At 42.6% G+C, this 13,618-nt stretch overlaps 1 protein-coding gene across 1 annotated transcript in view; it reads right to left on the reverse strand.

Moving 5' to 3' along the window:
* CERS6 (ceramide synthase 6) overlaps positions 1–13,618 on the reverse strand; it is a 76,460-nt gene that overhangs the window by 19,617 nt on the left and 43,225 nt on the right. Inside the window, exons 7-8 of the mRNA XM_018568550.1 lie at positions 7,290–7,418; positions 3,388–3,494 (exon numbers count right to left, since the gene is read on the reverse strand). Coding sequence (XP_018424052.1) covers positions 3,388–3,494; positions 7,290–7,418 — 236 coding nt within the window. The remainder of the gene's footprint in view (positions 1–3,387; positions 3,495–7,289; positions 7,419–13,618) is intronic.

Here is a 13,618-nt window from a genome sequence, read left to right on the forward strand (position 1 = left end):
GCTGAGCCGCTCGGCCATGATCGGGAGCTGTACGGGCTATTGTGAATAGCCCGTACAGCAGGCTCTTGGTTCGAATTAACCGATGGACTCCCGTAACCGAAGCTAGCCGAAGGATCGGCCGAAGCTACAGCTGATTGCTTGACAACCAGAGTGCAGACAGCATTAAAACATGGTGCTATGCATTTATCAAGGTACATTTGTTAGGCTGTTTAATATTCATACGGTAATTTAGAATTCGTCATTCTAGGGTGAACTTCTACTTTAAATACAATCATCAAAATATGGAGGTGCAAATTAAAATGTATTATCAGTGCAATATTGTCAGTTCTAGCTCAATAGAAAAGTAGCCCTGGAAATGATTTCAAGAGGGAAATTAGCTAAAATAGCACAGAATATGTATCAGCATTGCCATTACCTCTCATAGCAGAAGGCTAATCCTCCATGTCCTTCCATAAGATAATTACAGAGACGTGCCTGAAATACAGGACTGTGCATGACTCACAACTGCTAATGACATTTTTAAATGCCAAGAGTTGTATATGAAAAGACCGTAAAGTCTACAGTATTTTGTATTTTCCTTTGTGCAAGGCAGTGGAGTCAGATGTGATCAAAATATAACTGTGAAAGAAACAAGGTTAGAGTATGCTCTCCTGACACCAACAATAGACTGGTTGTTAATGAGGCACAATAATTATTCAGTGACTAGTATGCCATCGCCATTGTCCCACATATGTCACAGCATAGGTGAACAGATAGAATGGGCTGGGGAAATAAGATGTTCATTGTAGAGCTTACACAAGGCAGCACATAGAAAAAAGCCAAAACTTTAATTCAATTTTGGATAGAATGTGAAAGGCTTGAATTCTGACAGGTTCTTATTGCTGTGCCTGCTGTCCATGCTGGGTTGATTGGCTTTCAGTATTGATCCTGATGACCGTTGTCTCCGATACAGACATGGACGGCAAATCCAATACTCTTGAGGTGTCACAGGAACATGAGCTCCAAGTTGGGACACCTGTTTGTGTGACAACTGTATAAGAGGGGCTATCCACTAACTTTACATCTCATACTTTCTGCTGTGTCTCTGGAACAGGATGTAAGGGCAAATCTCCCTAGCAGAGAAGTAAAACAATCCATACTCAATTTATAGTTGGAGTAGTACAAGCAGGATGGTTTTGTAAACCAGGCATATCTCTAAGGAGTCATATGTACTTTCTTTCCAAGTAAATTTAAAAAGCATTATATTACAACAAGTCTTCTAAATACTTTTATTACACGCTTCTGTGACTGCATTGCCCTGTCTATGACCGGAATGGCTAGGGTAGTGGATGGGTTCAGCCTGCCCTGTAAATTGAAATGACAGGAGGAGCAACTGTCAAACACTCCTAGCCAGACTCCCAGCCTATGTAATCAGCAGCATTGCCTGATGGGGTGGGTAAGAGTGTTTGATTGCAAATGGCTCCTCACAGCAGAACAGGTTCATTCAGATCATGAAAAAATTCAAGGCAGAGTAAGCCATAGACAATATTTTTTTGGCACATACTCTCAAGCGGTGGCAACGATGAAGAGAATAAACGTGCCCACAGATCGTTGTCAGGTATTTTTATCTAATTTCAATGTATTAAAAAAAAAAGATGACACAATATACAAATGGATTGTGAAGACTGCAATATGATTTTGTTTGGTTTCTGACCCTTTAAGGCGACTGCCAAGTTTTCCTCAGTGCAGAAAATAACGCCTTCTGACCATATAAAAGGCAGTCTGGTTGAAATGTCACAGATGGATGTGGAGGTAAGTGTAATAAACATAATTACCGTATATACTCGAGTATAAGCCGACCCGAATATAAGCCGAGGTACCTAATACCGTCAATCAACAGATTGGGTATGGCTTCACACTACAGTCATTTTCGAACATTTATGAATTTTTGTCACACATTTTGGATATGGTTTCCTGCAACAATCAAGGGCTGCCCTGGTGGAGTCGGGCAGATAATCAAATATGAATAAAGTGTTGTGTGACATTCGTGTCTAATATCAATAGAAGCCTGATGTAGTAGTAGATTTTCTGACCAGAATCTTTCATACACAAGGGTCAAAATGTTTTTCTTTACCCTTGTCACACAGGGATTAAAAACATGGAACTGTTTATAGTTAATCTGCAGTCTTTTCAATCTTTTTTATATTTCCATACAGATGTGTGAACAAGGTCAACATAGGGTGACTTTGCTAATCTCTCCATTTCAAAATTCTAATATCTTGGATATTACAACAATACAATTGCTACAGCCATTTTTGAGTCACAAACCCGTTGTATGAATCAAGAGTTCCAAAAGTGACTAAGAAAAAGAAGAGGGCTAGGAATCTTTGGCCCGAGAGGAAAACACAACCAACTGATCCTTACAGTACATGAACATGAGAAAAAAGTGTTTGGACACGATCCTGGATCAAGTAAATATCTTCTTTATTTATTGAAGGCATCACACCAGCTAATGCATTTCAGCCAAAAGAGGCCTTAGTCATAGCTGTGCAAACACTTTTTTCCACTGTTTATGATGAAGGACTGGTGCAAGCCTTGGTTGTGCACTGGTTTTCCATGGAACCACATTGTATGAAGGAGGTAGAGCACACTCTGTTTGTATTTTGAACCTTAAATAGTAGGGACAGTTTATTTTTTCCACCGATCCAAAGGGGAAAATGCCGCCAGGCCCAGTCCTTCCCTGTTCAGAAAATGCTGTAGCCAGTGACAGGCAGCAAACATTTTCAATAAAATGCATTGGCAGGTAGTATAGTCTCCATACAGCTTTTTAACTATGATGGAGTTACTGCACCACCCTGACAAATTCAGTCACAACAGAAAACATGTACTATATTAGAAATAACGTAAATAAGGAACATCAAGCTAACAGGATGTGGCAATAAAAAAATGACTTCCAGTTAAACCCTACAATAATAACAAAAAAAGTATTTTTAATCAAATCCAATAAAGTTTAGGCAGCATAGGCTCAGTAGATGAACAGCTTGATGAATTAACCTGAGCAGGATATGTGCTATCTAAAAAACAGCCCAGGTGCCACTACCCTTATGTACATAACTGACATTATATTACAAATAAGAATGAAAGCACCATGCACTAATATAGTTTGTGACTTAATTGCTAAGTAGGTGACAGCTGTGCCATTCTTTAGTAAATCTTCCTGCAGCAAAAATATTTTGAACAGAGTTAAGGCATGATCAATGGATTAAAGAAATGTATGAAATCAAATCAACCCAATAAAAGCCTTAAAATGGCATGCTGTCATCATCAGCACAAAAGGAGAGGTTACCAACGAAAAATCATTATCACTGCATAACATAAGTAATTTTCTTCAATGTCATGACTACTTACCATAAAGGGAAAACACCAAGTCTAGCAATTATGAACACCAGAGCAAACACGACAAATAGGAGGTCACACAGTTTTTGACATTTGGAGTAATTTGCCATTTTTGCTGCCTGGAATAGGAAAAAAAACACAGACATTACTGCAAACTGACTGATAGCTCAAGCCTGTTATTAACAACTGGTGATTTTTTTTTATTCCCATCTTGCAAATTGCTTTTGTAGAAGAAAATTAAAGCAGACGTTCCAGCCTTGAGACATTGCCTAGATATTGTTTGACTTTTGTTCAGAGTGGGATTATAGGATCAAGGAGAAATTTATGAAAGTGCCAGAAATGTCTGAAAGCCAAAGTGATTGCGGCTTGTTTACTGTGTTTTCACTTAGCATCATTCTAGCTAATTGTGTTTGATGATACAGAGAAAGCCAACTTTTAGTTTTTTCAGAACCTTAACAAGTCCTGACCTGGGCCTCAGAGTCTTTGTAGAACTTTGGATGAGATTAAGCCTCTATTCCTAAGACCACATCTTACCTGGTGGCCAGACCTCAATAAATAGTCCCAGCTGTCCACACGTCTTCATATATGTGAGCTTTGTTAAGGGGCGGGCTCTCTCTCATTCGATGCTGTGAGAGCCTGCTGCTGGGTGAAAAGGCTGACTGCTAAAAGAGGGAACAAGAGCTGCCTGTTTGTTTTGGAGAACCCAACCTGACCTGAGTTTAGGTAGTGGCTTGGATAAGCAGATGCAGTAAGTTGTTTGTTTTATGCTACTATACAATGTCCACTGTTGCATGCTGCATTTTTTTGCATTCGCACTGGACCGCAACGCAGGCAATGTTTTTTTTATCGCATTGTGGGCAGGGGACATGGCTGTGGTGCCATTGACTTCAATGCACTGCCACACCCGCTCTCGACCCTGAATGAAGGGGGGAGTGTTGTGTGCGATTACTGTACATTCCAGCAGCTGGAACGCACTGCAATTGGAGTGAACTGGCCTTTAGAAGAAAATGTAGAGTGTGCTGCTCCCAAGCCTTAGGTTGGATCACTCAATCACTCAAGACACATGTCTAGGAAGAAGAAAAATAGGTTGTTCAAACAATGGCAGTTGTGAATGAAAGTTCAAACAATGGCAAATGTATTTCTTTTTTTTTTTTTTGTTTCAAATGCTTTTTATTAGTTTTCAACAAGTAACATGGCATACAATGAGTACAGTCGTTGGTATAAATCAAGTACCGATATGCGTTAACAAAAGGTGTAGGGAACAGCCTGAAATAGATATAGAAGTTTGGGGAGTATGTTCATTTTCAATAGGGCTGCACGTCCAAGCCAAGAAAAAGTATGTGCCCTCCAGTTTCGAAGGTCTTGGAGGATAGAGTCCCGGAGATTCGCATAGTTCGCGTCGTAGAGGAGGGTCAAGTCCGAGGTCAGCTTGATGCCTAGGTACTTTAAGTGGTTGAGGCACCATTGGAAGGGGTAGGATGATTGTAGTTGTGACCTAGTCTCGTGGGGTACTTTGAGGGGCATGATTTCTGATTTGGTATAATTTATTTTGAGGTTGGATAGTGAGCCATATAAGTCAAAGAGAGACATCAGACGCGGTAGCGAGGTCTGAGGGGCGTTAAAGTCGCCTCCTACAATCAGCATACCTTCTGCAAAATCGGAGAGGAGGGAGAGGAATCTGCTCAGGAACTTGGCATGTTGCTTGTTGGGTGAGTACACTGATGCTATCGTTACCTGGGTCTAGTATGCGGTAAATTCAAGGGATTTGGTCGAGTTGGTCTGCCTCTTCTCCGGAGATTGTTGCGTTGGCTCTGGAGCCAGACTCGGGTGGTGAGGGCCGTTGTTTCTTGGCGCGTCTAGGATCCTGACGGTCTGTCTGTCGCAGTGGTGGGTAGATCTGGCGATGTGGGCGGACATCCTGTTCGGGCGGAATAGCGTGGGAAGGCCTCAGATCTTCATACCAGTCTTGAATGGTGACCGGAGGCAGGTCCAATATTGAACAGAATGCTGCTAGATCTTCAGGCGTGCGTAAGAGCGCTGTCTTGCCTCTGTGGGTAGCGGAAAGGCAGAAGGGAAAGCGCCAGCGGTACACGATGCCATGATGGCGAAGGCATTCTAGGAGGGGGCGAAGGGCTCTCCTTTGTTGTAGGGTGTGTACTGAGAGGTCCTGAAACAACTTCACCTCTACCCCATCAAGGAACACGGCACCTCTGCGTCTCGCCTTTTGCAGTATCTCTTCCTTCAGGGGGAAGTTCTGCAGACAGCAGATGACGTCTCGTGGGGCTTCTTCCATCATGGCTCGGGGTTTAAGTGCTCGGTGTGCCCGTACAAATTCAATCGGAGAGTCTAAGGGCCTCTCCAGTAAATCATTGAAGAGTCTCAATAGCGTCGTAGGGACCGCCTCTGGCAGTATGGATTCTGGTAGGCCGCGTATTCGTATGTTGGATCTGCGGCCCCTGTTATCTAAATCCTCCAGCTGTCTCCTCATGGTGATAAGGGATTGCGAGGTGATATCTTGATGGGCATGCAGGTTATTAATGGCAACATCTCTGTCGGCACTCGCTCGTTCTACCACGTGTAAGCGGCGGCCTATGTCCAGGATGTCCTTCCTTAGTTCCGACACTGCTAAGTGTAATGTTTCCTTGATGTCCGCCGTCATGGATGACAGGTCGGAGCGGGTGGGAAGGTGCTGGATGTAAGCGTGTAGGGAGGCCTCGTCCGGGACCTGTGACGGGGGTTGTAGTGTTCGGGGGGCCGACAGCGCCATGTTGGGAGCCGGCGCTTCCGAGGCCTCGTGGCGCTGGGAGCGGAAGATATCCGGTACCTTTTTGGGCAGCGGGTCTCCCTTAGAGGTGGGTGCCTTCGTGGGTGGATATTGCGGTCCGATTTTCCCCATGACCGTATCTGGAGGGCTGCAGGGGTCGATGCTGGGTGCAGGTGAGCAGGAGCTCCTGAGTTAGGCGGCCATCTCGGTTCGGCAAATGTATTTCATCCACAAAGTTGGGCTCAATCGCAGAGGTACGATTATGCCCAGCTTTGTGGCTGAAACACACCAAAGTAGGAGGTCCCAGATGTGGACTCTTTGCTTGTTTGTCTGGTAACAGTAAAGTTGCCAGTGTCTGAATTTTTCTGGAGTGCAGCTGGCTTTTTTTCTCACATGCATTGTCAAACCTGCTTGGACTGTTCCTGGGTGTCCCTGTCTCATGCATCATTTACTGCTGCTAATACCAGTTGAGCCTCTCCATTTTACACACACAAAAAAAAAAAAAATGGTCCTTTCTGACTGACTTCAGGCTTGAGATTAAATTGTTCTATGTGGAATAAAATGAAACATCTTTGAATGGGGAGCAGCCATGGAAAACTATCAAGTTGAAGAAGAACTCGGGGCAAAACTTGTATTAACCCTTGCAGTGGTTAACTGCTCATTTTTATCTAGGTGCTAAAAAAAAAGTTATACTCGCCCTGCTTCTCCGGTCACTGAAGCCTATCTCTTTCTATGCTGCAGCATTGGAATATTTCTTACATCTTTACACTGTATGTAGAACATGATGAATTAGGGGACCTTAGACCACTGCAGTGGAGGGGGAGAGAGGCTGGAAGGAACAATCTAAGAGCATGCTGGTTCCAATGATCGGGTGAGTAAGTATTACTTTTTTTTTTAGCACCTAGACAAAAATGAGCAGTTAACCAATGCAATGCGGGGGTAGCCCCACTGCAAGGGTTAATAAACATTTTGCCCAAAGTTAAAAAAAGTTTTGCCCGGATTTCCTTAAGTTTTATTAGTTTAAAGCACTAGTTTTAATGTTGTGGCTCATTCCCTAATTAGTCACATTATTTTACAAGTCATAAAATTCTAGGACTTTGAATGTTAACACAGTTCTGGAAAGCTAACTTTGCTTAAGGTTTGGTCTCACCTCTAAGAGAACATCAGCCATGTCATGAAGGCACATCACTAGGGTACCCACTCGTACCATATTGTTGACATAGGAGAATGTAATAAGAGATATTGTTGCAAGATGGTGAAGAAACATGATTCCAAAGTCCTAAAAGAAAACAAAATTCACTTGTTCAGTCAAACAATATCGCAAGAATTTCAGCATTGGCTTCTAGAGTACAACTGTTACACTCTATCGGATAGCGTCCATCCAGTAGGTCAAACCCTGTACCTTAGAAACTACCCAGCCACATTATAAGTGGAGCTGGCTGGATATCCAAGCATACAAACAAGAAGATGCTTAAAAGCAAAGTCCTGTTTTTTATGGTAAAGTTTGCCAGTGAATAAGTGAGTAACAATGCTAAGCAAATCAACAACTATTCAGTAAGACCATTATGCTTTAAAACACCCATTTTTCACAGTGTCCAACAATCTCTGTACAATTAGTGTGGCCCATACAATTAGTGTGGCAACTCACAACTTGTAAGTACATTTCTAGAACAGCCCACTACATTTATATCCTGTATGGCCTGCAGATCCTTTATGCTGACTGTATGAAATATAGCATTTGACATATCTTTGCATTCCTTCTTACAGTCAATAATACAAGTTGTCTCAAGGTGCCGTAACAAAACAACGCCAGCCTCCCCATGCTGGATTCAGGCCCAGACAGCAACATTTTTAACAGCTTTTGGTATGTGTATAACGAGATATGAGACACCAGGAGGTTCACAGTCCAAAGCCAATTTCTATGTTGCAGAGAAAGCAACCAAAAAGGTAATTCTAACAAGTAAATGTATCACACAACTGGATTCACCAATAAACTTATTTGATTAAACTTCATGATCTGTGGAATTAGTTTTATTCCACCTACTGGATAATTTCCAAACAATTTGATCTTAAATATAAGGGGCCCTTTGGAGAGGTAAAAAAGGAAGTGCGGTTCTATTTTGCCACCACTCCACTCAAAGGTTGCTTCCGTAAATATTTTCCATGTCTTATTTTAAGAACAGCATTGAGCCACAGGCATAACAGGCATCTTAATTCTGATGTAGGGACTTGGGCTGGTGATGCCAGATTTGCACACAGCTCTGCCAGATGGGTCCTCCCCATCCTCGTTGCTGATTTTTAGGATCCAGGAACAGTAATGCCTTAAGTCCTTAAATGACAGCTGAGAAGGTGAAAAGTAAAGCCGGTGACCACAAGGTGAATGAGTATATTTGGTTAAAGAATCAGAGATCAATGCTTTAGAATTAGGGGGTCATTAAGTGGGCTAATAATATGGAGTTGGATCCTCTTTGCGGCTATGAAATCCTCCACTCTTCTGGGAAGGCTTGCCACTTTTAAAGAAAAAGTGGCAGACGTTGATAAAACCTTAAAAGAGAACTATGGCCAAACATTTCCTAATGTCCTTCTGTGACCCAAAACTCAGCATATATCAGACAATTACCAACTATATGCTGACAGTGCAGGGCCGCACTGCAGCCGGGACAGATCCCGACAATATTGTTAGGATCCACCCCGCTACCTGATTGACAGCTGCCTCTGCCTCTCTAGAGGCAGGCTGGAGGAACAGAGAGAGAGAGGGGAGGGGGAAATCCCTGCGGGGAGCGGTGACTGATAGTCACCGCTCTCTGCAGGGAAAAGATTGTGAACTGAGTGATCAGCGGTATGTGATCCCTCAGTTCTCAATCATGTGAGAGCTGCAGTGTCATATGTCAGCTCTAACTATTGGGATGAGTTCATTTCACTCATCCGTTAATTCTCCTTTAACACTTTTCAGGTGACCACATGGTGCTTTATCTTTTTAAAGAAAGATAAAATAAGTTGAAGTTGAGTTGGTATATCCCACTTCTAAAGTTGACGCAAACTGATGCCAGTGAATCAGCCCAACTAATTTTTAGTGGTCTGGGAAACAGACCAGAACATCAGAAAACAAGCACAGGTCAACAGAGGACTCTGGGTTTTGGGGCTCCTGGGACACTACAGAAAAACATTTACCCAATTATGTAAGCACTTGATGGTCCATGCTCTACACTTAAGAAGCTAGTTCAACATAAGTAATAAGGACACAGGTTTGCTTTAAGGTAAGGTAATACAAAGCATTACTTCACAGTTGAACTACACTTACAGTATGTAAATAGATTTAAGGGTAAACATCCTTGCCTTCTATTCATCCACACTTTTGTTATATGTTATATAGCCAGAAGGTGATACCTACTTAGACACTATAGCTCTGCTTTCTAGGTTGCTCACTGGACGTTAAGCATTACCAGGGGCAGACTGATCATTCGGGCACTCTGGCAATGCCTGAGGCCCGCACCCAGGAGGGGGCCCATCACTGATTCCCCCCCCCCCCCCCAGCTGTTCTTTCATGCACTTCCAGCCTCCCGAAAGCCAGAACGTGTCCCCCAGGCCCACCAGACTCACCCACCATCACTGCTTTAACACAGCAGTCCCCTGATTGGTCCTTGGTCTGTCAGGGGTGCTGGTATCAGGTCAGCATGGGGGCCCCAACTTTCCCCCTACAATGCAACATTCCCCGGGTCACATCATGAGCCACTTATAGGCAGTGAGCTGAGGAACTGTCACTATAAAGCAGCGGTGACAGGTGGAGGGATTGCCTGCACTTCAGATCTTGTCAAGCAAAAGTCTCACACCGAGCGAAGTGCCAGGGAAGAGGGGGGGGCGGGGATATATAACTTGCTGGGCACAGTTCATGTTGAGGTGTTCGGGGATGGCAGCTACCAGTTGTACTACTTGGGTGTCTGAGGCTCTCCAGGAATGCTTCCCTTCCCACAGCGGAGGGGGGTGCGTGGAGGGGGTTAAGCAAGAGCCTGGACTGATCATCTCAGAGCAATACATCCCTCCCTCTCTTCTCATCTCCATTACATAGGATGAGGTGTTTTGTAGCTAACAGAAGATAGCTGGGAAGGCTGATAACATTGTTTGAGATTTCAATTCGGTGCACATAAAGTTACAAGGGCACTGAAAATTTGATAGAATCAGTAGCAATTTTGTGTACCTACAGAAATTATATTTAGAATAAAAATAAGAAAGCAAAAGCAGCCACCTCAACTAAGGACTAGCAATGCAATATAATACATTCTTGTTATTTAGATATATTTTTTACATGCACAAGGTAGGTTATGTCTGTATGTGATGCCTAATCGCTTTATTTAAATTGTAAAGAAACATTATTCATAAAGAGGGTTGATTTCTATCATATTGCAACTATATTAAATCTTATAACCTTCAGATGCATCAAAGTCTGGTTGCCTTATATCTATCATACACATATTTCACAAGCAATGGTTTATTGATGCCTGAAATTTATGGAAACAGTTTTTTCTTTCCAAAATATATTAAAACTGTCAGCTCTCAGTATGATAACCTTATAATGTCATCCAAAACATCTTGCTTTCCACTAACGCCATCGAAATATGCATGACCACAAGGACATATCCTACTTTTAATCAGCAGGCCCTGGGATTTGATGACAGCTCTGCACAGTTTGTATTATTGTGATAAAAGGAAAACAACGTCATTTAATTATATTTTTGTATTTGAAATTTCCAGAGGACATGCACACTGTATAATACGGTGGTATTGTCATACTCAAAGAGAAAAATAGGATATAGATTTAATTTCTGATTCAGTAAAATACCATAAACATTTCTCAGAAACCAATTCAAATATGTTCAATTCGGATGCTGCGTTAGGAGGGGTGCCACTGAATGTGTGAATTGAGAACTTCTCCCTTGGGGGGAGGAACTCTGAGCCTTTGCCCCGGGTGGCAGAATGACTAGCTTCCCCACTTGACCCAATAATGGACCCCTTCTGCCTACTAACCATGTAAGGAGATTTAGGGACCTTTGTCATTCAATAATTTTACTGTAGGTTGCCTCTAACCATTTCTTCACTAGGAACTCACCACTGACCATACACTGCTCTACCTTTTTCCTGGGATACCCCATTTACTCTATTATCACAAACATCTTGAATTTTTTAGCTTTTCAGGTAAATATGATCCCAGTTTTGGTGCAAAACTCGGGGAAGGGCAAAAGTGCTGTTTTCCTCTCTAGAGATGTATGCGCAGGTTTGCATATTAAGAAAGTGGGTGGTGGAGAGCTGCTACATCAACAGGATGAGCCAGATATTTCCACTGATGTCACCAAAAGTTTTAAAATGTCCATAGGTGATAAAATTATAAAGAGTCAAACCAAAGTCCAGTAATCAATTTAAAGGAGGTTGTATTTGGAAATGCCGAAAATCTTCAGTGTGCTTCAAACGTATGTAGGTCACCTCAGCAAACCTTACAGGTATATGGGAATGGAGAAAGAGGAGGAGTGGGGAGCTTAAGATAGAATGCTGTAGGCACTTAATTATTAGGGGGGAGGATAGCAATGGATGAATGCTCATCATTGCCCAATGGCAACTGGCTAGCAGAATTCACAGGCATTTGCAGACAAGAGTTTATCTTTCAATCCTGCTAAAAACTGCAGAGTGGGTTGACGGTCATCTCATGTTTACAGGTACTGTGAAAAACCGCCGCAGATTTCTCAGGAAAAAGTGTAGACGTGGGATGGTGGACACTTAAGAACTCCAGTTCTGGAATTTGTTTTATTTATTTTATTAATTTCTGATATTTATGTAGTGCCGGCCATTTATGCACCGCTTTACATATTCATCAGTCCCTGCCCTTAAGGAGCTTACAATCCAAGGTCTCCATCTCACATGCATACATAAATACAAGGGCCAATTTATACAGGAGCCAATTAACCTACCAGCATGTCTTTTGGAGTGTGGGAGGCAACCAGAGTACCTGGAGGAAACCCACGCAAGCACAGGGAGAATATACCAACTGAGGACAGAAAATACATTTCTGTCAGAAAGGCCTCTCCAGCCAGTCAGAGAAAGAGAGGGTGGGTTTACTGCCTACCACTCTAAGCCAGGTTTTCTACCTGCCAGGGAAGACAGAGGCCTTTTTTTAAAACAAGAAAATTCTACCTGAAGGTAAGAAGCTCTGAGTATAGAGTTGGCCAGGTGGCCAAAATATGGTTTTGAAAAGTGGGACCTTCCATCTGTACTGGCTTATGCCTTCACTCACTGTCAAAACCAGTTCCCCAGCCAAATGTGTCTGACTATATAATGACTACAACAACGATGTCCTGGATATACCCCTGAATGGGGGGGGGGTTTTCTTTTGTTACCCTTGCTTGTACAAATAACGCTGGAAGACTCATACTCACTGTCACTGATGACTGGACAGTCCTTTGTGTGCCTCTCTAAATCTAAACTCTCACAGTACCTTTACTCCACCGTTTGCCATATATTTGATCATCTTGATTGTGTTACTGCAGTGAGAAAATCAACTTTCATTTAGTATTTATTATATGTCTAGCTCTGTTTTGTGTATTCAAGTATCCACTATGCTGAGTGGAACATATCCAAACTGTGCTGGTAGATGTCGTCTTTTTACCCCTGTTTACAGAAACCGCAATGGAGCCTATTTATCAAAGTGTCTGATATCAGAGTAAAATTGATCCACATTTGTAGTTTGGATGCACAGTGCAAAACTCTGATCACAGTTCCCAGAAATTAATTTACTGCACAACACACTGCTCTTTGAACATGGCAGTGAGTAATGTAAACTGCTTTGCCAATTATGTTCAGTTACTTAAAGGAGAGATTAAAACTCCAGTTACATACTAATTAGGATCATTTCAGACATCTCAATGTTATTAGAGAAGAGGCAATCAGTAATACAGTACAGAACAAGCCTTTATTGCATGTAATAACCAGAACTGCACTGGTTCATATATTGCAAGGCAATTTCTCTGAAGTCGCAATAATCATTTTGTATATTGAATATTCAAAGGGAATTTCTAGTCTGTACAAAAGAGTTTAACTCTTTCAATTTACATAGGGAGGTCACTGAGTGATTTACTGCTCCCAGCTCAGTCTGAATCTCCAGGCAAACAGAAAAATGTTTGATTGGAATGCATATACGTGCGTGGCAAGGTGTGCTTGGATAGGATTTGCTAATACATGTCTGTACTTAATTTTATGTGAATTATTATTTAATGTGAATCCTAATTGAACGCTTATCCTACTCAAGATCAATGTTAGTACAGTATGAGCAATATTTTTGCACGCAAACCTTTTGTAGTTGTATCATTGTATACAGGGGTGTCCCGAGACTTTTCGCCACCTGAGGAGGGGGGGGGGGGGGGGGGGGGGGGGGGGGGGGGGGGGGGGGGGGGGGGGGGGGGGGGGGGGGGGGGGGGGGGGGGGGGGGGGGGGGGG

This window comes from Nanorana parkeri, unplaced genomic scaffold (assembly GCF_000935625.1).
Source record: "Nanorana parkeri isolate BGI_ZX_2015 unplaced genomic scaffold, ASM93562v1 scaffold1206, whole genome shotgun sequence".
Taxonomy (NCBI): domain Eukaryota; kingdom Metazoa; phylum Chordata; class Amphibia; order Anura; family Dicroglossidae; genus Nanorana; species Nanorana parkeri.